At 56.3% G+C, this 22,312-nt stretch overlaps 1 protein-coding gene across 10 annotated transcripts in view; it reads right to left on the minus strand.

The window, feature by feature from the left end:
* Positions 1-22,312, minus strand: part of ryr1b (ryanodine receptor 1b (skeletal)) — a 49,218-nt gene that overhangs the window by 20,532 nt on the left and 6,374 nt on the right. For 6 of the 10 annotated variants that reach the window (XM_086165101.1, XM_086165097.1, XM_086165102.1 and 3 more), the window contains exons 2-61: positions 19,741-19,863; positions 19,570-19,671; positions 18,273-18,347; positions 18,118-18,196; positions 17,920-18,032; positions 17,748-17,847; positions 17,562-17,658; positions 17,390-17,464; positions 17,057-17,213; positions 16,753-16,917; positions 16,533-16,654; positions 16,242-16,428; positions 15,099-15,234; positions 14,915-15,010; positions 14,365-14,483; positions 14,143-14,276; positions 13,546-13,787; positions 13,274-13,466; positions 12,765-13,167; positions 12,566-12,669; positions 12,339-12,422; positions 12,105-12,264; positions 11,858-12,005; positions 11,587-11,792; positions 11,338-11,512; positions 11,049-11,257; positions 10,622-10,968; positions 10,409-10,544; positions 10,159-10,319; positions 9,920-10,082; positions 9,775-9,861; positions 9,461-9,687; positions 8,915-9,359; positions 8,253-8,840; positions 7,959-8,159; positions 7,765-7,876; positions 7,532-7,675; positions 7,184-7,457; positions 6,897-7,014; positions 6,690-6,822; positions 6,511-6,605; positions 6,287-6,422; positions 6,028-6,211; positions 4,498-4,609; positions 4,292-4,412; positions 4,044-4,213; positions 3,734-3,954; positions 3,413-3,503; positions 3,181-3,321; positions 2,923-3,086; positions 2,712-2,790; positions 2,524-2,613; positions 2,204-2,344; positions 1,773-1,850; positions 1,624-1,699; positions 1,415-1,538; positions 1,227-1,342; positions 1,073-1,140; positions 857-978; positions 550-599 (exon numbers count right to left, since the gene is read on the minus strand). In XM_086165101.1, coding sequence (XP_086021227.1) covers positions 550-599; positions 857-978; positions 1,073-1,140; positions 1,227-1,342; positions 1,415-1,538; positions 1,624-1,699; positions 1,773-1,850; positions 2,204-2,344; positions 2,524-2,613; positions 2,712-2,790; positions 2,923-3,086; positions 3,181-3,321; positions 3,413-3,503; positions 3,734-3,954; positions 4,044-4,213; positions 4,292-4,412; positions 4,498-4,609; positions 6,028-6,211; positions 6,287-6,422; positions 6,511-6,605; positions 6,690-6,822; positions 6,897-7,014; positions 7,184-7,457; positions 7,532-7,675; positions 7,765-7,876; positions 7,959-8,159; positions 8,253-8,840; positions 8,915-9,359; positions 9,461-9,687; positions 9,775-9,861; positions 9,920-10,082; positions 10,159-10,319; positions 10,409-10,544; positions 10,622-10,968; positions 11,049-11,257; positions 11,338-11,512; positions 11,587-11,792; positions 11,858-12,005; positions 12,105-12,264; positions 12,339-12,422; positions 12,566-12,669; positions 12,765-13,167; positions 13,274-13,466; positions 13,546-13,787; positions 14,143-14,276; positions 14,365-14,483; positions 14,915-15,010; positions 15,099-15,234; positions 16,242-16,428; positions 16,533-16,654; positions 16,753-16,917; positions 17,057-17,213; positions 17,390-17,464; positions 17,562-17,658; positions 17,748-17,847; positions 17,920-18,032; positions 18,118-18,196; positions 18,273-18,347; positions 19,570-19,671; positions 19,741-19,863 — 9,319 coding nt within the window. The remainder of the gene's footprint in view (positions 1-549; positions 600-856; positions 979-1,072; positions 1,141-1,226; positions 1,343-1,414; positions 1,539-1,623; positions 1,700-1,772; positions 1,851-2,203; positions 2,345-2,523; positions 2,614-2,711; positions 2,791-2,922; positions 3,087-3,180; positions 3,322-3,412; positions 3,504-3,733; positions 3,955-4,043; positions 4,214-4,291; positions 4,413-4,497; positions 4,610-6,027; positions 6,212-6,286; positions 6,423-6,510; positions 6,606-6,689; positions 6,823-6,896; positions 7,015-7,183; positions 7,458-7,531; positions 7,676-7,764; positions 7,877-7,958; positions 8,160-8,252; positions 8,841-8,914; positions 9,360-9,460; positions 9,688-9,774; positions 9,862-9,919; positions 10,083-10,158; positions 10,320-10,408; positions 10,545-10,621; positions 10,969-11,048; positions 11,258-11,337; positions 11,513-11,586; positions 11,793-11,857; positions 12,006-12,104; positions 12,265-12,338; positions 12,423-12,565; positions 12,670-12,764; positions 13,168-13,273; positions 13,467-13,545; positions 13,788-14,142; positions 14,277-14,364; positions 14,484-14,914; positions 15,011-15,098; positions 15,235-16,241; positions 16,429-16,532; positions 16,655-16,752; positions 16,918-17,056; positions 17,214-17,389; positions 17,465-17,561; positions 17,659-17,747; positions 17,848-17,919; positions 18,033-18,117; positions 18,197-18,272; positions 18,348-19,569; positions 19,672-19,740; positions 19,864-22,312) is intronic. The other 4 variants (XM_086165105.1, XM_086165106.1, XM_086165104.1 and 1 more) reach the window with 1 other exon arrangement.

A 22,312-nucleotide genomic window follows, 5' to 3' on the forward strand; every position in this document is an offset into this window, starting at 1 on the left:
CCGTGACTCTTTCGGTGCCTCATTGCCCTGCCACCCGCTCACTCGTACTCCCAACGCCTCGCGCAAAATTTGATGGCCCTCGGTTTCAGTAATAGCAGGCGCCCAAAGGACAACATAATCTAAGATGGTGGCACTAACAAGCAAAGTGCTTGGCGGCATCACATGACAACAGGAAACACAGGAGTGATCGAGTCTTGGAGACACGGCGGCGGTGGAGGGTCGGGGGTGGAGGTGACGGTAAAGCATGGAAGACCTCGTAAAAGCCAGGCTGAGAACGGGTTGCGGAGCGGCGGCACGTTCTTTTTACGCCTGGAACCCGTGACGCGTTTGTTAGCACAAAGGAAAGACTCTGGAAAAACACCACGCTGCGGGAAAGCCAGGCAGAAGCTGAGCTGGAGAGAGAGGAGCGTTAGAGGAGAGCGAGAAGGACGGGGGTGAGAGTCGGTGACAGGAGGCTGGTTAGCATGAAGACAGAAAGACCTGGAGATAATGGAGGGGAAATAAACAACTGGCGGGACTACAAAGATGGCCACCATGCAGGGTCCTTACCAAAGAGAGAGACTCTGTGCCTCACCAAAGCAGCCAACTTACAGAAGATACTGACATGGGGGAAGGGAAGGAAGCAGAGGGAAGGGGGAGGGCGACCAGGAGAAACAGAGAAGGAGAGATGTTTGAGGTGACACCCGAAGCGAGGGAACAAGGAAAAGAAAACGGGAGGTGGAGGAGATTAGGGATATTGCACATCGGGAAAGGGATGGAGACGTGAGACAGGGAGAGGAGACAGAACGTCACGAGAATAAAAGTTGGGTCGTCAGGGGGAAGGCTCTCGTCGGGACACTCCGACCCGACGTTCTACCTTGCGATCATTTCCTTCTCCTTGTTGGACGAGTGTCCCCCGCTGCCCAGGACTTTGGCTGGCGTGGACAGGAAGTAGAGGCAGTGGTTCTTGAAGTACTGGTTTACCAGCGGCAAGAGGATCTGAGAAGAAAACGAGAACGATGGCACAACTCGGCGGAGAAAAGACGGATACGAACTGCCTCCCTTGAAGAACGGAGGTTCTGGTCCTCCTCACCTTGGCAAAGAACTTGATCTCTTGTTCGTGCGGGGATTTCTCCACCCGACCACTGCTGACAACGGCCTCTGTCGAAGGAACAAACAACTCCGGCCTTCAGAGGCGTCCCGACAACACCGGAACACCACAGAATCCAGGTACTACACTGCCGTACCCAGATGAGCAATGAACTCCTGGGCGATGTCCATCCACTTCAGGAGCTTCTGGAGGAACCCGTAGGCGAAGCGCTTCTCAATAGAGGAAATGTCCTGCTCCATGTCCTTGAGACCCCTGAGGGGGATGGAGGGTGGGAGTTAGCCAAAAGACCAGACAGGAAACACCAGGAACCACCCTTCTGCCCACCTGGTGACAGCATATCCATTGAGCTGGAGAAACTTGAGCAGATCCTGGGCCTTCTCCCTGTCCCTGGCCTTCTCCTTGGCGGTCAGGGTATCGTACGGTACCAGCAGAGGATGGGTTCCCCCGCCTGGAGGATCAAAAATGGCATTGGTAAACAAGAGATTCATGAATACTAATGCACTGGGGACGCTTGGAACCGAATCCCCTCTGACCTTTGGACTGTAGCTCCAACTTCTTCTTACGGCCCCAGGTGTTGTGATAGTTCTCGGCCAGCTGCTCGGCCATGGACTGCGAAGAGCACAAGGGGCAACGTTCACTCGCAGAACGTACGGCCGACGGAAAGCACCTACGAGACACCGACCTGCAGCTCCCTGGACAGGGCCATCGCTGAGATGTCAATGGGCTGGGGGCTGTAGCCGTGACTCGGGTCGTACGTAGCCTAAGGGCAGAGCAGTCCATCGGCGAGTTGTTTTTGGAAATTTGGGGAAAAGGGGTGACGCACATCCAATCATTCATCTTACAGCAAGTTCGGTGACTTCGATGAACCCACCGGACTATGTGTGACTTAAGGAGGATTTAGAACCTAGAACCTTCTGTGAGGTGTCAGTGCTGACCTTGGACAAATTGAACAATCAAACATCTTATTTTGGCGGCCCAGGTTAAGATAAACAAACATTCATGGTGTCATCTAAAACACTTGACTTTCAGCTTCAGTCTCCTGGATCAATCAGGGTCTAAATGTGTCTATTTGATTTGTTGCCACGCTAGATGGTCCCGTCAGTCCTCGCTTACCTGAGCGGTTTGGGAGATCTTCCGCGTGGCGGCCTTCTTCTCCACTTCGCCCTCGCCGTCCCTGGCCTTCTCCAAGGTCCACTCCCACGCCAGCATGGCTTTGATGGACTCCTTGATGGGCCAGCGATAGATCTCCTTGTCCTGACAACATGGAGGAGAGGTCTCAAAGAGGAGAAAGGAGCTTCAACAACAAAGGTCCTGTGCTTCAACAACAGCTCCCGTTATAGTGATAAGTGATAACAGTTTAGCACATGTGGCACCGAAGACGGCAAACAAAGAAGGTCCATCGGGTCTTGGGTGATCATGTTGACCTTGCGTACCTTCTCAGAAAACGTTTTGTACGGCCGAAGCATCGGGTGCGTCTTGCCGTTCTCGTCCAGGACCTCCCCGTAGGTCCAATTGTTCTGGATCTGGGAGTGTCAAAAAAAAAAAAACGACCGGGTCAAGGATTTATGAGACCGAACCGAGATTCCAACACGTAGACGAGGAACCGGCTTTCGAACCCGACCTTTTCGAAGGCCCACTTGTCATGCGTGTGCTCGGCGTACTTGTTGATGAACGGATCGAGCCTCTCGGGGATGATGGTACTGTGAAGAGAGACGTAAGCCTTAAAACCTGTGACCTGAAAGCAATTTTACATTCAGTAGCTCTTTTAACATGTTTATCGATCACAGACGTCAAGTTTAAATTTCCTGCTAATGCGTCCTCTCAGCGCTCACTTGGTGGTCTCCACCGGCTTGGGATCAAAGTTGCCCTCGGCGTCCACGGAGGCCTTCTTCTCGGTGTGCGAGGAGTAGCTGGCGTCTACGTAGTCGGGCGGGATGGCCCCCGCGATGCCGCAGAGGCAGGGCATTGCTATCTTGAAGAGCTCGGCGTCAAACCTCTAGAGTTGATAGGGCAGCAGAGACGCGGAGAGGCTTCATGCAAGTGGACCTGATGTGTAGCTGTGAGGCTAACAAGCGGGTCTGATGGGTCACCTTGTGCGCGAGGGATTCAAAGATTCCCCAGAAGAGTTTACGGGAGAGATGCAACTCCTCCTCCGAGGTCACGCCGAAGTTCGCCCATCCGTTTGGAAGGCAGTAATATTTCCAGCAGCGCTCGTAGTGATTGGTCAGCAGCTGAAAGCAGACACAAGAGTACCCGATAGAGTACCCAACGAACACACGGCAAGACAATCCTCAAGATGACCCAACTTGGACAGTGACCTACCTTGAGGGGCATCTTTGCGTACTCGTTGAGGATTGGCACGTCAAACACCAGCCTCCTGAGCAGGTGCTGCAGCATGGAGGGTCTAAGGTACCTGCGAGGGAATGGAGAACCGCGATTCCAAGGGGTTACTTGTGCATCCACGACTTTTGCAGTTGTGCCCCTAAAGGAATCTTCATAGTATGTCCTGCTATGGAGGTGTCAGTTGTACTCCTTGGCGCCATCCTAAACACCTCGACCGAGGTGCGGTTTGCCTGATCACAGGAGCTAGCGTTGGGCTAACTGTGCTGGGTTAGGTCGAGTATGAAGAAAAGGGGCACTTACTTGCAAAGCGACATGAGGCACTCCTCGATGACGTCCCTCTGGGCTTTGGTCAAGGCGCGACCGCGGGATAGACGGTAGATGGTGTGGAGCATGGAGTCGATCATGATGGCCCGGTGGTCGGTGCCGGCGAATAGCGGCGCGCACTTGGTGAGCAGAGGCAGGACAGCCGAACACAGGTAGCGGTTCAGCGCCAAGGCCATTTCGGTGGTGCTGAAGGCCACCTGTGGGCAGAGAGAGGACACATGATTCCAAACCCCAGATAGAAACCCCACCTCCTCAACATCATCATCATGCTTCTCCTCCTCCTCACCGTGTCCAGAGACGCCGCAGCCCTCATGTCCGGCAGGAAGCCGACCTCCAACACGTGCAGCAGGAACTCCTGGTTCTCGATTCCGTACACTCTGTCCAGGAAGAGCACCATGGAGGCCTTGTGGTCCGGCACGAAGCTGGCAGACATCTTGGGCTCCACGATCTGGCCGTCTTTTTTTGAGTTCACACAATCGGTCACAAATGCAGGAGAACATGGGGAGGGGGTCTCGACAAACACCACGATCTCACCTTTGCCGTGAGCAGGAATCTGCACGGGCAGGCTGATGACGCCCACCAGGTCCTCAATGGGCACCAAGGACCTGAGGATGGCCCTGATCCTCAAGGCCTCGCCCTTCCCGGCTTGGATCAGCTGCCGAACGAGAGCTTCGGTTACCGCGAAGGCCCGAAGGTTCGCGGAGGGGGAGCGGCGACGGTCGGAAAGACGTTCTACTCACGTGCATCTCGGGGGCACAGCGGCCCAACAGGTCGATGAGGGCCGAGTAGAAGGACATGATGGCGTTGCCCAGGTGGACCCGGTTCTCCTCCTGCTGCTCCTCGCCACCGAACCTGTCGATCAAACCGGTGGGTGAGGTCACAGTTCAGACTCCACTGTTCTCCGAGAGTAGGGCTCGTGAAGACCACAGGGAATGTAGGACCGATGGATAAGGCAGACCTGGACTCAAAGTTCTAAAGGTTCTAGATCAGGGGTGTCAAACTCATGTCTCATGGCGCCACATTCGGCCTGGATAGATGTCCAGCGGGCCGGACCGTTAAAATAATAGCATACTCAGCAATAAATAACCAAAATATCATGTCTTTCCTCTGTTTTGGTGTAAAGAAGTACAAGAACAGGAGGAAAATCTTGGAATTTCATGAACAATCCTTTTATAAAACATGTCATGAAACACCTCAAATTTCCTTCGACAAAAGTGCAATTTACTTCTATCATTCACATGTTTGCATTGCGATCATGTGATCATGTGATCCCACTGATCGTACAAAGGCACAAAACTTTAACAAGTATATTGAAAAATATAGTAATGCACTTTAAGATTAAATGAAACTTACAAAGAAAGGGATTTTTAAACCATTTCCACATGTGCATATAAAATCTAAATTGAATCCCTGCCTACACCCTACAAACTGAAAAGAGTGCTATTAAATGTGTAAGGAAGAAAGTATTCACCTGTAAATGTGTAAACTTCATCCATGAAACATGCAAACACACACAACACATACTGAAAATGCATGGAGTTGCATGAACAGTAGAATTCCACCATACTAGTTAGTAGTGAAGCTGGTGACTAACGTTAAATTGCACATTTTCACTAGCAATTAACTAGCTGGCTTTTACCGCTGCTTCACTGATTTCTCATCTCTGGGTGAAAGTGGACGCTGTTTCCTCAGACCTGCCACTGATTGGTTGATCTTTTCTCTTCTGTTTCTTTGCAAACTGTCATATTTTTGATGAGTCTCGTCGTGGCGCCGTATATTATATTCCTTAAATACCGAAACTTGTTGCAAACACGCCGAGCACAAAGGTTTCCCGTGCGTCTCCGTAAATAAATAGGACGCAGTCCGTTTGTCTTTGAAAATTCTACACTCTTTAACTACTTTTCTCTATTTTGATAACAACATTTTGGCCAATGAGGGCGTAGCAGGAGGTGGAGAACAGGGTGGAAACAACGTCATAACAAGCAGCAGGTGGTGCATTGATACCGTCTGCTGATTGGTCCGTCTCAGTGATGCGGATTGCCGTCTACTCTGACCACAACAGTGCGCCCCCTAGTGGGGAATTCTCGAATTGCATTTAATTAAAAAAAATAAATCCTTGTCTTTTATGTATTTTTTCACTTTCAAAATGATCCTGCGGGCCCGGTCCAACCCCTTTGCGGGGCCGTATGTTTGACACCCCTGTTCTAGAAGGTCCCGGAGGACGGGTACGTCGAGCCGAGCCGAACCCGTCCCGCCTTGAGCCGACTCACATGAAGCGCCGATCCTTCTTGACGGTGGGCCCGTCCCTCGCCGGGTCCTCGGAGATCTTGATGGCCTCCTCCATGGCGGCCAGCAGGCCGTTCCCACCCTCTCCTCTCAGGGCCGGACCGAAGCACTCGGGCCGGCGGATGAGGAGCCGCACTACGACGTTGGCGTTCTCCTCCACGCTCTCTCCTGCGCGGCGTGGAATACAGGCTTGTTAGCGCTACTAGCTACCGGGCGCGACAAAGACGGTGAGAGCGGTCTGACCGTTGACGAAGACGGCGAAGCGAAGGAAATCCAAGTATCGCTCTCCTCCGCAGGGGTTCCACCCGATGTCCGGGTAGCCCTTGGACAGAAGCATCGGACACATCTGCAGCCCGCAGCCCGCCAGGTACGTCACCACCTGACACCATGAGGACACCGGAAGTGAGATCAGACGGCCAATCCTTCCGGAGCCTTCCACACCTCCCACTTATCTAACGTCCTCAAACCATTTCGAGGTCCTGCTCCTGCAACGCCAAGGCCAGCTCGTTGTTGTCGATGCAGGAGGCGGCGGCCACGTCCAGAGGGGTGGAGCCTCGCATGCCTGCAGCCGGAACGACAGACGTGAGGCCATTGGCCGGTAAGAAGCTACGATAAAGGGAGATTCGGCGCGAGGGAGGCGGCTGACCCAGGCCGATGCCGCTGTTCTGCAGCAGGTAGCTCAGGTGGTCGAACATGGAGCGCTGGTTTTGCCGGCTGATGCGGCAGAAGTAGCACAGGAAGCGGCAGCAGTTGGTCACCATCTGTGGGAACCGGATCTCCTGCGGGTGGAGGTATCGCACCGTGTCATACCGGCTGCGTCGCTTCATCGACGGGTCGACGCGCCGCTGGTTACCTTTGAATCTCCTCCGCCGCCGAGAACGTTGACCATCACCTCCATGACGGTCTCGTGCATTCCCAGAGCTCTCATTAGGTTGGGGTGCTGGTAGAACACCTTGTTGTTCATGATGTTCCTGAAGAATTTCCGAGATACACGAGCATACACTTCACTGACCGTAAGCCACTCTCGAACCCGGGGCGGTTGAACTTTGATGACCATCTTTTCAAAGGTCTTCGTCAAACCGAGACCAAAACTAGCGTTAGCGTCTGGCGGTGCGGCAGGTGTCGATGCCCCCTACTGACCCGATGCTCTGGATCATGAGTCGCTCCTCTTCGGGGCCCATCTGGACGATGAGCAGCGAGCGGATCTGGCCCAGGCACTCCAGCAGGTCCATGGTGTCCTGGTAGGACACGGCGTTGATGGCGTAGGCCTTCGGCAAGGCGCGGATCAGCTCCCCCAGCCCGTCGTACTGCCGGTGAAGGAGGCTGAACATGAGCCGCACCAGCTCTGGGTTCTGGATGAAGGACTCCTGGGCCCAGTGGATCATGGTGTGGGAGATAAGTTCCTGGAGGGTGCCTGAGGGACGGGAGGAACCAATTATACTACTTACACTAGTTTTGGAAATCCGCAGAGCAGCAAACCCGTCTTACTGAGCTTCGGCTCCTCCTCCACCTCCGGCTTCTCTTCCTCGTTCTTCTTCTTCAAGCTCTTCACTTTCTCCACCAGACTGAGGAGTCTCCCCCTCAGTGAAGTGTCCACCTCCTCCTCTTCTGCCTCCTCCTCAACATGTATGCCTGCAGGGGAGGAACATGGGTGAGGCAAAGGTCGCCGGTGCAACCGCGAGGCGCAACGCTGGTCGGGGAGGTGGGTGGCGGCTCCTCACCGCAGTGGAGAAGGATGTCGTTGTGAAACAGCGCCAGAGTATCACGCACTTCCTCCGGCACGGGACAGTCCTCGTCTTCTGGGCTATGCTTGAAGTTGGTCAGCAGGAGAACCTGGGAAGGGTTGAAGAGGACCACGGGGAAACGGTGAACTTCTGCCTCTAGTGTGGACCACAGACCAAGGAACCTCCCGCACCTGGTCCTGGGGTGGCGAGCGGAACTCGCGGGTCTTGCGAGCGGTCTCGGCGGCGGACATGGTGAAGGCCCTCATCAGCAGGTTGTAGCGGACCCTCTGGTTGTCCTGGATGCCGTGCACGAACTGGTCCGAGTAGGCCACGATGCACTCCACCCGGTGCCGCAGCTCGCAGTCGCAGAAGTACTGCAGGAGCGTGCACATCTGGGGGGGGACGGAGATCGGACAGGGTGAGGACAACCGGGAAACGCCCGGCGACGGGAGTACGATGAGGAGTTCGACCGTCGCCGTGACAACCTGCAGCTTGACCGACTCCGGGAGCTTCATTTGGAGAAGACCTTCTTCCGGACCCTCCTCTTCCTCTTTGGCCTCCACCTCCCCGGCCTCTGCCTCCTTCTCCTCCTCCTCCGTCTTCTCTCCCTCGGCTTCTGCCTCCTCCTTCTCCTCCTTCTCCTTCTCCTCCTTCTCCTCTCCGTCAGCCTTCGGCTCGACTTCCTCCTCATCGTCACCTTCTTCCTTCTCGAGGTGTTTCAGCTCCTCTTCCTCTTCGTCGCCGACCCCTTCGTCCTCCGGCTCGGCATCCTCCGCCTCCTCTTTGGCCTCCTCGCTCTCTCCTTCGCCGGCTCCGCCGTCGCCCTCCTCCTCCTCCTCCTCCTGCTGCTGCTCTTCGTCCTCCTCCTTGCCGCTGAAGACGCTGGGGTCGATCATCTTGAGGATGTGCTTGGTGTCCTCGTCGTTGAAGATGCCCATGATCAGCAGCGTGCTGATCAGCTTCAGGATGGGCACGAAGTGGAACTCCACGCTGCCACCGACCGGATCCCTCATGGCCTGGCTGCCGTCCAGCACCGCCTCCGTCAGCATGCTGATGGCCCGGGTCTTCAGCTCCTGGGCACGAGAAGAAGCGGGAGAAGGAGATGAAGGAGGAAGGGCTTCGCCCGGTGCACCTCCATGCTTCTTACCTGCAGCGGAAAGACCGGGCTGAGGGTGTAGAGGTCGGGGTCGGTGCCGACGAAGTTGATGGAGGAGAAGTGGAGTTTGGGGCGCAGGCAGGTGGTGAGGCCCACGCCGGGGAGGGAGTGGGACTTGTGGACGTTGGGGTAGAGATGGATGCTGAGGGTCTCCTCCGTCATGGGCACGATGAACTCCCGGTTGGTGCCCAGGCGCGCCCGCTTGGCCGACTCCAGGTGGATGCTGATGAGGAGGTCGTAGTAGCCGCCCCGCAGAGGTCCGGGCAGGTAGGTGTTCTCGATGGCGTAGAAGAGCTGGGACTCGTCCACGTGGCTGCACAGGGCGTGAGCCACCCGGTTGTTGCCGAGGGCGCAGACGGCGCAGTAGAGCATCAGGGTGTGGAAGTGGAACTTCATCAGGTCCTGGCGCTCGGACAGCTCCAGGATGTCGATACACCTGAAAACGATCGTTCGAATCAAACCCTCGGGCGGGGAAGGACGTCTACCGTTGCGCTCCTTCTACCGTCCGTCTCCTCGTAGCTCCGGAACGTTCCCGACCTGTTCTCCTCGGGGATGTGCAGGGCCATCATGATGAGCGGCTCGGTGCACTCCACCATCCAGCCCAGCTTCTCGCTCACCCTGCCCACCTCCGGGCTCAGGAAGTGGTTGGGCATCCGGCTCCAGATGACCGGCGTCAGCAACTGGACGTCCAGCCTGGGCGGACACTGGGGGACGGCGTTCTTGCGCTCGCTGCGGAACATGGCCGCCGAGATGGGCATGATGTTCTGCGGAGGCGGGCGGGCGGAGAAGACGGGGATCACCGGGGAGGTTCGGAAAAGGTCGTCCCGGGAGGTGAAAGCCGAGGTTCAAACCTTGAGCTTGCCCAGCTCCAGCTGCACCATGTTCTGATTGGACGGCTGGATGAAGACGGCGGGGAACAGCTTGGTGTTGGGCTCCACCTGCGGAGAAGGTGTTATTCCTGTGTTATAAACGGGTGACGCGGTTGATGTTCCCCACCTGGTAGAAGGTGTTGATCTCCTTCCCGTTGGCGGTGAAGGTCATGAGACCCGTGGCCAGGTCCACCAGGCATCCCACCACCATGTCCTCCTGGCTGAAGCGGGTCTGCTGGTTGCTGACCAGGTCGCCCCCCCACACCATGTAGCAGTTGCTGTGCTTCATGCTGTCGAGGAACATCGGACCACGATCTGTTGGATCTCCAACGACAACGGCGTCCGAGGCGCTCGGCGCTCGCTGACCTGTCGTGGATGTTGCCCTTGTCGTCTCCCACGGTGACGGTGACGCTCCGCACCTTGGAGAGGTCGAAGCCGGGGTCGTACTGGTGGTAGTCGGGGGTCACCCAGCCGACCCAGACGCCCGACGGCTCCTGGCCGGCGAAGATCCTCACCGAGTAGTAGTACTGCGGCGAGAAGGTGCACCGGAACGTGAGACAAACATCCCGGAGCGCTCGCTCCTCGGAAACCTCGGGCTGGAGGTGCCGATGCGGACCGTGGTGGTGTTGAGGATGATCTCGGGGTCGTCGCGGTCATCTGGCACCACGTCCTCCACCAGGCGGGGCACCGTGGGCGGAGCCGGAGGTGGAGCCAGGGGCGTCATGGCCGCCTTCTTGGCCTTGGAGAAGAATCTGAGGCGTGGAGGAGAACAAGACTGGGTTTAGGTTTGGTTCCCGTGGAAGAGCAGAGGAAGCGCTACCCGGCTCACCCTCTCTTCTTCCCCTTCTCCGACACGGTGTCCTTCTCGTTCTCCACGGACACCTCCTTGGGCACAGAGGGTTCCTTCTTCTCCTCATCCTGCTCCTTGCGACTGGCCGACTTCTTCAGGACCTCGAACTCGGTGTCGGGCTCCACCACCACCACCTCCTCTTCCGGTATGGTGAGGGGGCGAGTGAGCAGGGTGGTGCCCGCCGGGATCTTGAAGATTTCGTGGAACTGGACCGGCATGCTCAGCCTGAGGAACATCATGTCGGTGTTGGCGTTCTGCGACCCGAAGGTCTTGTGAGTCAGCTTCAGACAAGGGGCGCTGTCCACCGTCCCGTCCACGCGGGACACCTGAGAGAAGGGGCGGACGCTCGGCTTCAACGGACCTCCTGGGTCTCGACGCTCTACGATGGAACCCCCCCCCCCGTTACCTCGATGTGGTTGTGGTCCCCGGGAACCGGAACAAACTGGGGCAAGCTCTTGCTGAACCACATGGTGATGTCGCGCTTCATGTTGATGGCGAAAGGCTCGAACCCTTCCTGCAGGCCGCAGATGGCGAAGAACCGGAGGCTGCTGACGTTCTGGCCCAGGTTGATGCGACCCACTTGGGACAGGCCCAGCGCGCAAACCGGGATGAAACCTGCGGCGAGGAAGACCGAGAACCGGATTCCAGCGGACGGCCGCTCCTCGGAGAACCCTGGAGGTCCACCCCGGACTCACCTTCCCCGATCTCGATGTCTTTGAAGGCCATCTCGGACCCGGAGTCGCTGATCAGCATCTCCCCGTTGAGCGTGAACATGATGTTCATCTCCGTCAGGTCGATCATGCAGCCGACCACGTCGCCGGACTGCCACTGGCGCCCGAACGGCTCGTTGCCGATGTGCCATCTTTGAGCCTGAAGGCAGAGGTCGGTGAGCGACCCCGCGAGGAGCCTCCACACAGACACGGAAAGCTCCGGAACGCTCCCACCTTGTTGCCGTTGAAGACGTAGGCCAGCTCGTCCGCCCCCAGCTCGGTGTCGGACCGGACGTTGGGCCGAGCCCAGCCCACCCGCATCTCCCCCGTGGTCACCGCCTCGAACTCGAAGTACCACTTCCCCTGGGTGACGGCGTAGGACTTCTCCGCCCTGAAGATCCGCACTTTGTCGCCGCGGACGTTCTCCTGGCCGTGGCCGGCTGTGGGGAGGCGGGCGAACGGTGAGGGCGAAGCTACAGTTTGGAAAATGAAAGTGCGGACTTACTGCTCTCCTGATCCGGAGGCTCGATGTTGTAGCCGTAGCCGATGAGCGTGCGGACGGCGTTGTTGACGCTGTCGCGGTTGGTTTTCTTGGTTCTCTCGTCCAGAAGGTTATAAGGCACCAGACGAGGGTTTCGCTTGTTCAAGATGTCCTGAGAACATTGCGCGGGGACAAGAACCAGCACTTCAGGTATCCGTGCTTCTGGAGTCTGGAACAAATCAAGCGAGCATGCACCCAAGTGGAGCTCCACCTGGACAATACTGTAGGTCCACCCCTGCCGGACCCGATCCCTCGCCCAGACGTTGTGGCCGTTCTCCGCCAGCTTCTCCACCAGCTGGTTTTGGTTGGGCGTCAGTTTCACGTGGCTGAGGTCCAACGGGGCCGGCTTGTAGCTGTTGCTCATCACATAGCTGGGAGAAGGACAAAGTCAGCCGAAGGGACGTCCAAGAGTTGCCGACGGAGCTGAAAAACCCAAACCACCTACGTCTTGGGCAGCTTGATCTTCTTGAGGTTCTCCTCGGCTTTCTCGTCGCCCATCCCGACATGGCAGCCCAGCGCCAGCAGCGTTCTGTCGGGCGAGAAGGTCGCCATGGTCAACACAATTAGCTTCAGCTCTTTTAGCTCCCCACAATCTTGGGTGGCCAGGAGACCCTCGTCAGATCCCGATGTTCACAGTGGGATCAAACATCTTGAGGCACTTTCAGAACTCACTTGAGGGTCTCCCCAGACATCTGCAGGTTGTAGTTCCTCTCTGGTTCTGGGAGGCTCTGGAAGTCCACCAGGCAGGGATGGAGCTTCTTGTTGTCGTCTCTGAACTGCGGCGAGGAAGGAAGTGCCGGCTTCGTCGATCGGTTTCTGATCAGTACCATGCAAGATCTCAGAAGGAGCGGGTCGGCCCGTCCATGCTCACCGTCCCGTAGGTCCATCCCTGCTCGATGCGTGTGATGGCCCACAGCTCATGGATGTTCTCCGCCAGCTTCTCCCGGATGCGCTCAAGATGGGGCGGCAACACAATCTGTGCGGCGAAGCACACAAATATGTGTGTGTGAGAGTGTGTGAGCGTCGGGGGGGTTGTTTTTGTTTTCGGTTCTGGTACCTGCACGGTGTCCACAGGGCAGGGGGTGAAGGAGGTATGGGTGAGCGAGAGGCTCGGCCCGAGGAGGTTCCTCACGCCGTTGAAGTCGTGCTTGTACTCCTTAATGGGCTCGATGCGCATCCTCTCCCGCGGCAGCAGGGCCTCGTAGCAGGGGGCGTAGCCCGGCGGGGGCATGAACTTGAAGTCTCCATGGCGACCGCCGAGCAGAAAGCGAGCCCTGCCACGAAGGACAAACGGGTGAAATCGTGTTTGGAGAACTTGTAAGGACTCCTCGCGTCATTTATTTTATTACAGATCGGAGGCCCGTGAAGGAAAAGACGTACTTGACCCCGGCGGAGAAGCTGATGACGGGGAAGAAGAGGCTGTCCACGTTGAAGTTCTCGAACATTCCCTGAACCGGGTGCCCGTTGATGCGGAAGGAGATACTGGGCACGCTCAGATCCAGGCAGCAGCTGACCACGTCGTCGGCGGCGAGGATGTGGGCGCTGGGCGAAGCCACCTGGCGGGCCACCGTACCTGAGGAGGGGTCGGGAGGTCGTGACGGAGCTGCGGCGCGATCGGAGAACGGCGTAAGAACGTCGGGCGGATGAAGTACCTGACCACAGGTGGAGGCCGTCGAAGCCGTAGGAGTAGAGGTCGTCTCCGACGCCGTTCCCGCCCCAGCCCTCCCCGCCGCCAGGGTAGGGGCTGTAGCCCTCCGTCATGGCCCAGCCCACGCGCAGGTGCGTAGCCTGCGCCGTCACAAAGGGCTCCACGTAGTCCACCATCATCTCAAAGTACCACTTCTTGTACTGCGTGGAACCCTCACATGTCCCGAGGAAGATGTTGGGCCTCACACTGAGAGCAGAGAGTGGGGAATATGGTCAGCACAGACTTAACCAAATTTAATTCTGGTGATGTTTGTTTGTTCTCCAACCAAACATCTGGACTCGTAAGGCTACCCTGGAGTCCGGGTTCCCTCGGGGAAAAAGGCTCAACCACGTGGTCACCAAGAGTTGTTCTCCAGTGGACAAATTAGTTTAAAAAGGACCGTCTTAACAGAAACATCAGTGTCAGTTGAAGGTCAACTTGTCCTGAAGGAAAACAAAGTCCTGCCCACCAGACCCAGAAGACGTCTGGAGAATGGAGAACGGACAAGACCTGCGACCCGTCTGAGAAGGAGCTGAAAGCCCGGCAGCCGCTGCTCCGGTACCTGGTGACGTAGTTGATAATGTTGGTCTGCAGCAGGAGGTCCCGGCCCGGGAGCAGGTTCTCGGTGATGAGGTTCTGATTGGACCTCACGGCCACACCGTTGCACACACACAGGGAGCGCAAGACGTCCAGAACCTGGAGGGGCGAAGAGAGAGCCGACGTCACTTTCACCTCCCCCATCCAGGTGGAGAACCAGAACACCTCCTCCGGCAAGGACACCAACCTTGTGGTTCCTTCCGTGCTTGTCCAGGAGCGAGATGATGGATTTGATATGGTTCTCCTGGATGATGTTTAGAACCTCGGGGCTTTCAATCAGCACACAATACAGCACCTCCAGAATGCCTGGAAGCATCACAGGGAAGGGTTACTTCTTGAACCAACAACAACAGGATATTAAGATAAAACAAGGTAAAAATGTTAAACCTAATCTTGCTGCCACCGCGAGAGGCTTGGATCCTCAAAAAGGTACATGTTTCATCCATAATCCAGATTATTGTTAATCCTTGAAGGCCTACAGGTTCAGGTTATCTTCCACAACGTGCAAGACCAGGATCCTCCAGAAGACCCAACGGTTTCTGGCGCTGAGGGTCCAGTGATGACCTTCACTTCCAGGTTTAATGGATTTCAGCTCAGCTCTTGAATAACTAGTTGGCACCACTGACTCGCCCTCGTGCTACCAAAGGGGTAGAAGTGCTGATTTCTCTGAAAACCACATCTACGTGTTGTCGGCCCCCAAAGCGAGACTAGGAGAAGGACGGATTAAGGTCCAGTACCTGACGATGCCTCCAGGCGGTCCAGCTTGCTGACCAGCCAGTCCAGGTTGTCGCAGAAGAGGGCGCAGTTGGAACGGTTTCCCCGGATCAGCGAGGCTTCCCGTGAGAGAACGAAGACAAAACGGACGGCGTTTAATCGGCACGAAACGGGAACTCCGCTGTTCACCGGGGCGAGTTCTCCTACCCAGCAGCTCGTAGAGGAGGTTGACTATCTCCTTCCAGGACTCGGCTGCCTCCTCTCCGGCAAACTCCGAGAAGTGAGCAGCGGTGTTGTAGACGTTCAGGCGGTCGATGCACTCCAGCACGATGGTTATCATACCCTGGGAGGGAGGACACGACCCCAACAAGGAGTTTACGCTCTACACCTCAGACTTCAGGTTCTCCTCGCAGTCCTACCACCTGCAGAACTTCTCAGATGACTCTGCCATCGTGGGCTGCATCGACGGAGGACAGGAGGAGGAGTACAGTAGCATGGTGGACAGGTTTGTGGAGGGAGTGGTGTGGACTGAACCACCTGCAGCTCAATGTGTCTAAGACAAAGGAGCTGGTGGTGGATTTCAGGAAACAAAGGACCCACCTGAATCCGGTCACCATCAGGGGTACAGAGGTGGACATTGTGGACAGTTATAAGTACCTGTGTGTCCACTTGGACGATAAACTGGACTGGACCTTTAACACCAACGCCATCATCAAGAAGGGTCAGAGCCGTCTGTTCTTCCTCAGGAAGCTCAGATCTTTCAACGTCTGCAGGACCATGCTGCAGATGTTTTACCACTCGGTGGTGTCCAGCGCCATCTTCTACGTTGCTGTGTGCTGGGCAGCAGGATCAAGACAGCTGACACCAACAGACTCAACAAGCTCATCAGGAGAGCTGGATCTGTCCTGGAGTGGAGCTGGAGTCTGTGGTGCAGGTGTCAGAGATGCTCCTCAGCATCATGGACAACGTCCATCACCTCCTGCATGGACACTGACGTCCTGTCAGAGCTCTTTCAGTCGTAGACTGATCCCACCGAGGAGCTCCACTGAACCCCACAGGAGGTCTTTCCTACCTGAGGCTATCAGACTTTTTAATTCCTCTTCCTTCAGCCGAAGGGAATCTTCAAATGTTTGTACTTTTTTAACACCTCAAAACACTTGATAGCCTTAACCTTGACAATTTATATTTTATTGTATTTCTTATTCTCCCTCCTTCCTACTATTATCTATTATTGTTATGTTCTTGCTTGAAACTCTGGCACAACAATTTCCTTGGGGATAAATAAAGTTGTTCTCATCTCATCTCAGTACTGTGAACCACAACAGTTCAGGGGATGTTTCAAGGACCCACCTCCTCCTGGAAGAGGTTCTGCCGGTTGCGGAGGGAGCGCAGCTTTGTTTGCTTCTCCTCGTGCTCCAGCTCCTCCTCAGGAGGACGGAAGTAGAAGATGAGATCCTGCAGGGAGAGGATGACGCCCTCCAAGGGAAGCGACACCGGCCCCGGCGACTTCCCCTTCCCGTTCAGGGAGTCCAGACCCCTGAAGGGGCAAGAGCCAACCGATCGGTGTTGTTTTTCACTGACAGAATGAAGGCGATCGGTGAAAACGTTCACGCTTCTCCTAGTTTTGCTTTGTGGTCCTACTTGATGAACATCCTGAAGAGCCCCATGGTGCTGTAGATCATTCGGGCCGCCTGTGACTCCTCGGTCTGGGAACGGGACACCGTCAAGGCGTCGTCCATGTGACCCTCCTGGTGCAGGATGACCTGCGGACACAAGAAGGGGTCACGACCCACCAACTCACCCAAAAAGGACAACCTTCTTCTGCTCATCGCTTGGGAAACAAGAGATAAGAAGTGCTTACCTTCCTCTTCATCATTCCCAGGCGAGCGGCTTTGGCGTCCAGTGCTGCGTAGGTGAGCCACAAGCCCGTGGAGACGTGCTGGACGAAGCACATGGACTCTCCATACTTGATCTCCGGTATGCCCATCCCCTCCACATCCCGCTTCTGGGCTACATCCATCTTCTCCTGCAGAGGGGGTGGCGATGGAGAAGGGAATGAGCGGTGGACCGCAAATCCAGAACCAGGAGATGCTCAAACCACCGCGGGTGACCTTCATGGTTCGATTTTCATGCGGTGCAAAATCAGATAGTGAGAGATTCCAGACCTTGGAGGCTCGGAAGCAGAAGGCGGAGAGCTTGGTGTTGGCCCTCTCGGGATCGACCACCATCAGGCTCTTCTCGTCGTCCATGCAGAGGTACCGGCCCGTGGTGATGTGGCGGATCCGAAAGGACTGGCACCACTTCATGTGGCTGCCGCTCCAGCTGGAGGAGAGGACAACCAGAAGATCTCAGAAGGAACGCTAAGAATCCCAAACTCTCAGGTAGCACGGATGCTCAATGAAAGGGTCGTCTTCTTCTGGAGGTTCACGCCGGGTTTGACGGCGGCTTCGCCGATCGGTGGGTTCTACGGTTACGTCCCACCTGGGCGTGGTCATCACCTGATCCTCAGAGGTTCCAGCCTCCACAGCGATCGGGCCTGGCTGCACACGGCGCCGCCCTCGTAGTGGGCCATCCTGTGGAGGAGGCGGAGCATACATCCATCCGGCCAATCAGAGCGCTGACCGTGACCCCCGACCCCCGAGCGACTTCCCCCCACCAGATCTATCTCACCTGCGCTTCTCCTCTCCTTCCTCCGGCGTGGAGATGGCCAGACACTCGTCCATGTGGCCGTGGAACAGCCGCAGAACGTGGCCTCCGGTCAGGAACCCTGCGAGGGAGGACGGGCGCCGTGGTGACCCCTGTGTGTGTGTGTGTGTGTGTGTGTGTGTGTGTGTGAGCATCCATGAACTAAGTTACCTTCTGCTAGCTCACAACCCGAACTAATGGGGTTCATGTTCCACAGCGTCTGCATGAAGGAGGCGTCCACCATCAGGTCCCCGCTGGCGTAGGACAGGTGCTGAGGAGATGTTGGAGATGTCGGTGCTGGTGGTGGTTAGAGGTGGAGGGGTCTTCACGGGCGAGGGCTCACCAGGTATCTCTCAGAGGAGACGCTGACGAGGATGAGGTCATCCCCCACCCTGACCTTCTCGCCTTCGGACCTCTGCTTGGAGGCAGGATGGATGGTCCACCAGCAGGCCTCGCCTGCACGCAGGAGCAAAGCCGGATGCTCAGCACCCCGGGAGGAGGCGACACGGCCGCCTGGAGGTCGCGGAGCCGGAGGTCTTACCGGTGGAGTCTTCTTGAAGGCCGACGTCGAAGGCCAACTTGTCTGTGAGGGAGCGGGACGTCGTCAGGCAGCTCAGGTACTGGGGGGAGGTAAGCACATGGATCATGGATGGTGTCAGATCATCCGGGCATCATCTGCGGCGGCGGCGTCCTCACCATGCCCGAGTGGTTGTGTCTCAGGAGGATGGCGTGGCCGTACAGCAGGGTGCGATGGCCTCCGCCCTGGGACGACTGGGACCACAGAAGAACACATTTCCTTCAGGAGAACACCCTGATTCACCCTTTCATCCGGACACTCACGCACACTTTGGGACCAATAACAAGATGCGGTAACGACGTAATGTGACGGCGCTGTTTACATACGACGCTTCGGCGATGAAAGACGAGAATAAAAAGACAAAACGAAAAAAAAAAAACAATTTAGCCCGATCGGCGGGGCGACAGCCTTGGACGAGGGGTTAAGGACCCATAATCCACTGGGGTTGGCATGTCAAGAGGTGTCAGCACGCTATTAGCCGCCCGTACACATTAGCACTGCGACAGGTGCTCTAGTGTGTGTGTGTGTGTGTGTGTGTGTGTGTGTGTGTGTTATTTCGGGTGGTGTCCGGTTTCCCGTCCACATCTGACAGAGCAGACCTTCGGCTGGGACACATGCCAGGCTATTCTCACACCGCCGCCATGACAGAAGGCCTTCCTCATCCTTGACATTCAGCTGCTCTGTTCGAGGGTGTGTGTGTGTGTGTGTGTGTGTGTAAACTATGCCCGTGCACGGTCAGCCGATAATGGTTTCCGTCAGTCCCGACGACGGGCACTTACTCTGTTGTCATGGAAACCGTGACAACAGAGAAGTTCGGTTCCGCGTTCTCGCTGCGAGCTAACTCCGCTAGGTCGGTAGAACGCAGCGGCGTTGGTGACTCGACTCGTGACTTGTCGCCGTGGCGACACACCGTCCTCACACCTTGACGACGAGACGGAAGCAGCGAAAGTTACTCACCAAAACAATTTAAAAAAAAAAAATCTGAATTTTAGATTAAAAACCGGCCTCTTTATGCTGCCATGGACGAAAAACGGCGGGTCGCCACCTCTAGATGGCGCCCGATGGCGTGAAAGCAAGACAGGACTTTCGGATGGATGGGGTGGGGGGGGCACACACGTGTAATTACATGTAATAACACATATGTTATCAGACGTACCCACTGGTCCAAATCGACTGCCTGCTCGGCAGAGGAGGCGGAGTCGGAGGGAGGGGGAGGGGCCAGATATCAAGTGAAAATTCATAAATAAAATAAAAAGGCAACAGGATGTGATTTTTTTTTTTTTTTATAAATAACAAAAATAAGGTTATTTTATTTGAAAATCACCGCCGTCAGTTTCAGTCATAGTAATAAAATGTGTGTGTGTGTGTTGGTGTGTGTTTGTAGCCCCGCCCCCTCCCGCCTTTGGCCCCGCCTACCTCGGTCATCTCCACCGTGTTGGCCAGCATCTCCTGCAGGGCGCGCACCGACAGCGACTGCTCCAGGATGAAGGTGCAGATGGCCAGATCCGGAGGAACATTCTGAGGAGGAACCCGGACGGTGGGATTTTGGGATTGTGAGATGGTGAGGTCGGGGTGGGAGGTCCTCACCTGGGCGTTGGACGTGGTCTCCAGGAAGCAGAGCCGGTTCCCGAAGCCCTCGCAGGACAGGCAGAGCTTGATCTGCTGCTCCTTCAGGACGGAGGCGGTGCACTGCAGCACCACCTGGTCGTCCTGCCGGCGGCGACGCGAGAAGACCGATCAGACTCACTGAACCGGCGCTCGTCTATCTCACTTCCTGTAGGAACAGGAAGTGACCTCACCGGGCTTTAAAAAAGCCTGGGAGGGGGCGGAGCCAATCCCTGTGACTGGGCCGAGGGGCGGGGTTTCAGATGGACCAGCTGTCAATCATGTAGACACACCCGGGCATTCACCCTCTCATTCAAACCCGCGGACAATCTGGTCTTCAATGAACCGACGGCTGTTTTTGGACAGAAGATGAAGAACGTGGAGAACGCACGCAGGAGAACATCCAGACACAGCTCCTCCACCAATGACCGCCCTCCCTTTTCTGGGTTTAAACCCAGGATTTAGACTGATCCCGGAAAAAGCAGCTCTAAATGTGATGGAAACAAACTGGACTCCGCGCTAGCAGAAGCTAGCAGGAGCTAGCAGAAGCTAAAAGAAGCTTGTGGAGCTAGCAGTAGCTAAAAGAAGCTAGCAGAAGCTAACAGTCGCTCATTAATGGTTGGTGCTAATTCACCCGACATTCTCAGCTGTCACCCCGACCTCTCATATCTCATGCATCATGGCAGGGGGCGGGGCTTAAAGAAGCGCCGCCACGTCACTCTGCTGATCCAATTTTATTTCGAAAATCCCTTCCTGTGATTTGTCAGCACTCGCCGGCTTTACAAACCCCCTTGCCGACCCCCAGGGAGCAAGAACCTGTACCGCCACGGCGGGAAAAAACAGAACTGGTCAGAACATCCAAAATGGCCGCCAGCGTCCTTGTTTACGCCGGCCGGCGCCGCAGACGGCCGACCTCAGATCTCCTTTCCTTCTGGCTGGGCCATCATCTATCATCTATCTGTCCTCATCCCAGAAACATCCCCCCTCTGCAACCCCCCCATCCTGCCTCACACACACACACACACACACACACACACACACACACACACACACACACACACACACACACACACACACACACACACACACACACCGTCGTTCTCCCCGCAGCACCTCGTGGACCCACTTCCTGTCGACCTGGTGAGAGGACAACTTTGGGGACGCGTGAAGCTCCACGGCATTCACTCTGGTTTATTATTAGAGGGGTCCCTGGGACCAGGGTGCTCCAAAGTCGACTTCTGGACCAGGGCCCAGGACACGGGGCCTCCAGAGTCCACCTCTGGTCTAGCAGCCTCCAGAGTTGATCCTCTGAATCAGGGAACCAGGACCAGTGGCCCAAGACCAGGGACTTCCAGAGTTGACCTCTGGACCAGGGGCTTGGGACCAGGAGCCTCCAGTGTCCCTTTCAGGACCAGGAGCCTCCAAAGTCAACTTCTGGACGAGGGGCTTGGGACCAGGGGTTCAGGACCAGGAGCTTTCAGGGGTCACCTCTGGAAGAGCGATCTCCAGAGTTGACCTCTGGACCACAGGCTTAGGACCAGGGCTCAGGACATGGGGCCTCCAGAGTCCACCTCTGGTCTAGCAGCCTCCAGAGTTGATCCTCTGAACCAGGGAACCAAGACCAGAGGCCCAAGACCAGGGACTTCCAGAGGTCACTTCTGGACCAGCGATCTCCAGAGTTGACCTCTGGACCAGGGGCTTGGGACCAGGAGCCTCCAGAGACCCTTTCAGGACCAGGAGCCTCCAAAGTCAACTTCTGGACGATGGGCTTGGGACCAGGGGCTTTCAGAGGTCACCTCTGGAACAGCAATCTCCAGAGTTGACCTCTGGACCGCAGGCTTAGGACCAGGGCTCAGGATGGGAGGCCTCCAGAGTCCACCCTTAGACGAGGTACAGAAGACATGGGGCTTCCAGAGTTGACCTCTGGACCAGGGGTCTGGAACCAGGGGCCTCCAGAGTCCATCTCTGCCCACTGGGAATCCAGACTGATTGCTAATCTGAGGAGGAGCTGAGGAGGCTGAGCTGGTTGTCTCCACCAGACCTGCTGGAACAAACTGCTTTGACTTCCTGGTGTAAAGTTACTGCCAAATTATCTGTGTGTGTGTGTGTGTGTGTGTGTGTGTGTGTGTGTGTGTGTGTGTGTGTGTGTGTGTGTCCAGACAGCAACCCCCCACAACAATGTACCCCCCCATTCCCAGACAAACACAGGAACCCCCACATCCAGTCCCTCAACTCTTATAAACAAAGTGCTCTCCATGCACGGCCCGGTGAAGGACGAGGAGGAGAACCGAGGAACGGCAGCAAAGACGGGCTGAGAACTTTATCCTGTCATTCCAGACTCGTGGTCATGATGGGACTGGAACCCACGAGAACCCATCAGAACCTAGCAGGAACGTTACGAGATCTCAGTAGGGTTTGTTCAGGTTCGTCCTGAGGGTTCTATCCATGTTCCCTGTCAGTGGTCTCTGCAGGAGCTCCAACCCAGCCTCACTCAATGTTCTCTGGAGCTTCTCCAGGTTCTCCTGCCTGGGTTCTCCAGGTTCTCCACCTTCAG

Source organism: Fistularia commersonii, chromosome 18 (genome assembly GCF_037954325.1).
Source record: "Fistularia commersonii isolate RoL2024-O1a breed Wild chromosome 18, RoL_Fcom_v1.0, whole genome shotgun sequence".
NCBI lineage: Eukaryota > Metazoa > Chordata > Actinopteri > Syngnathiformes > Fistulariidae > Fistularia > Fistularia commersonii.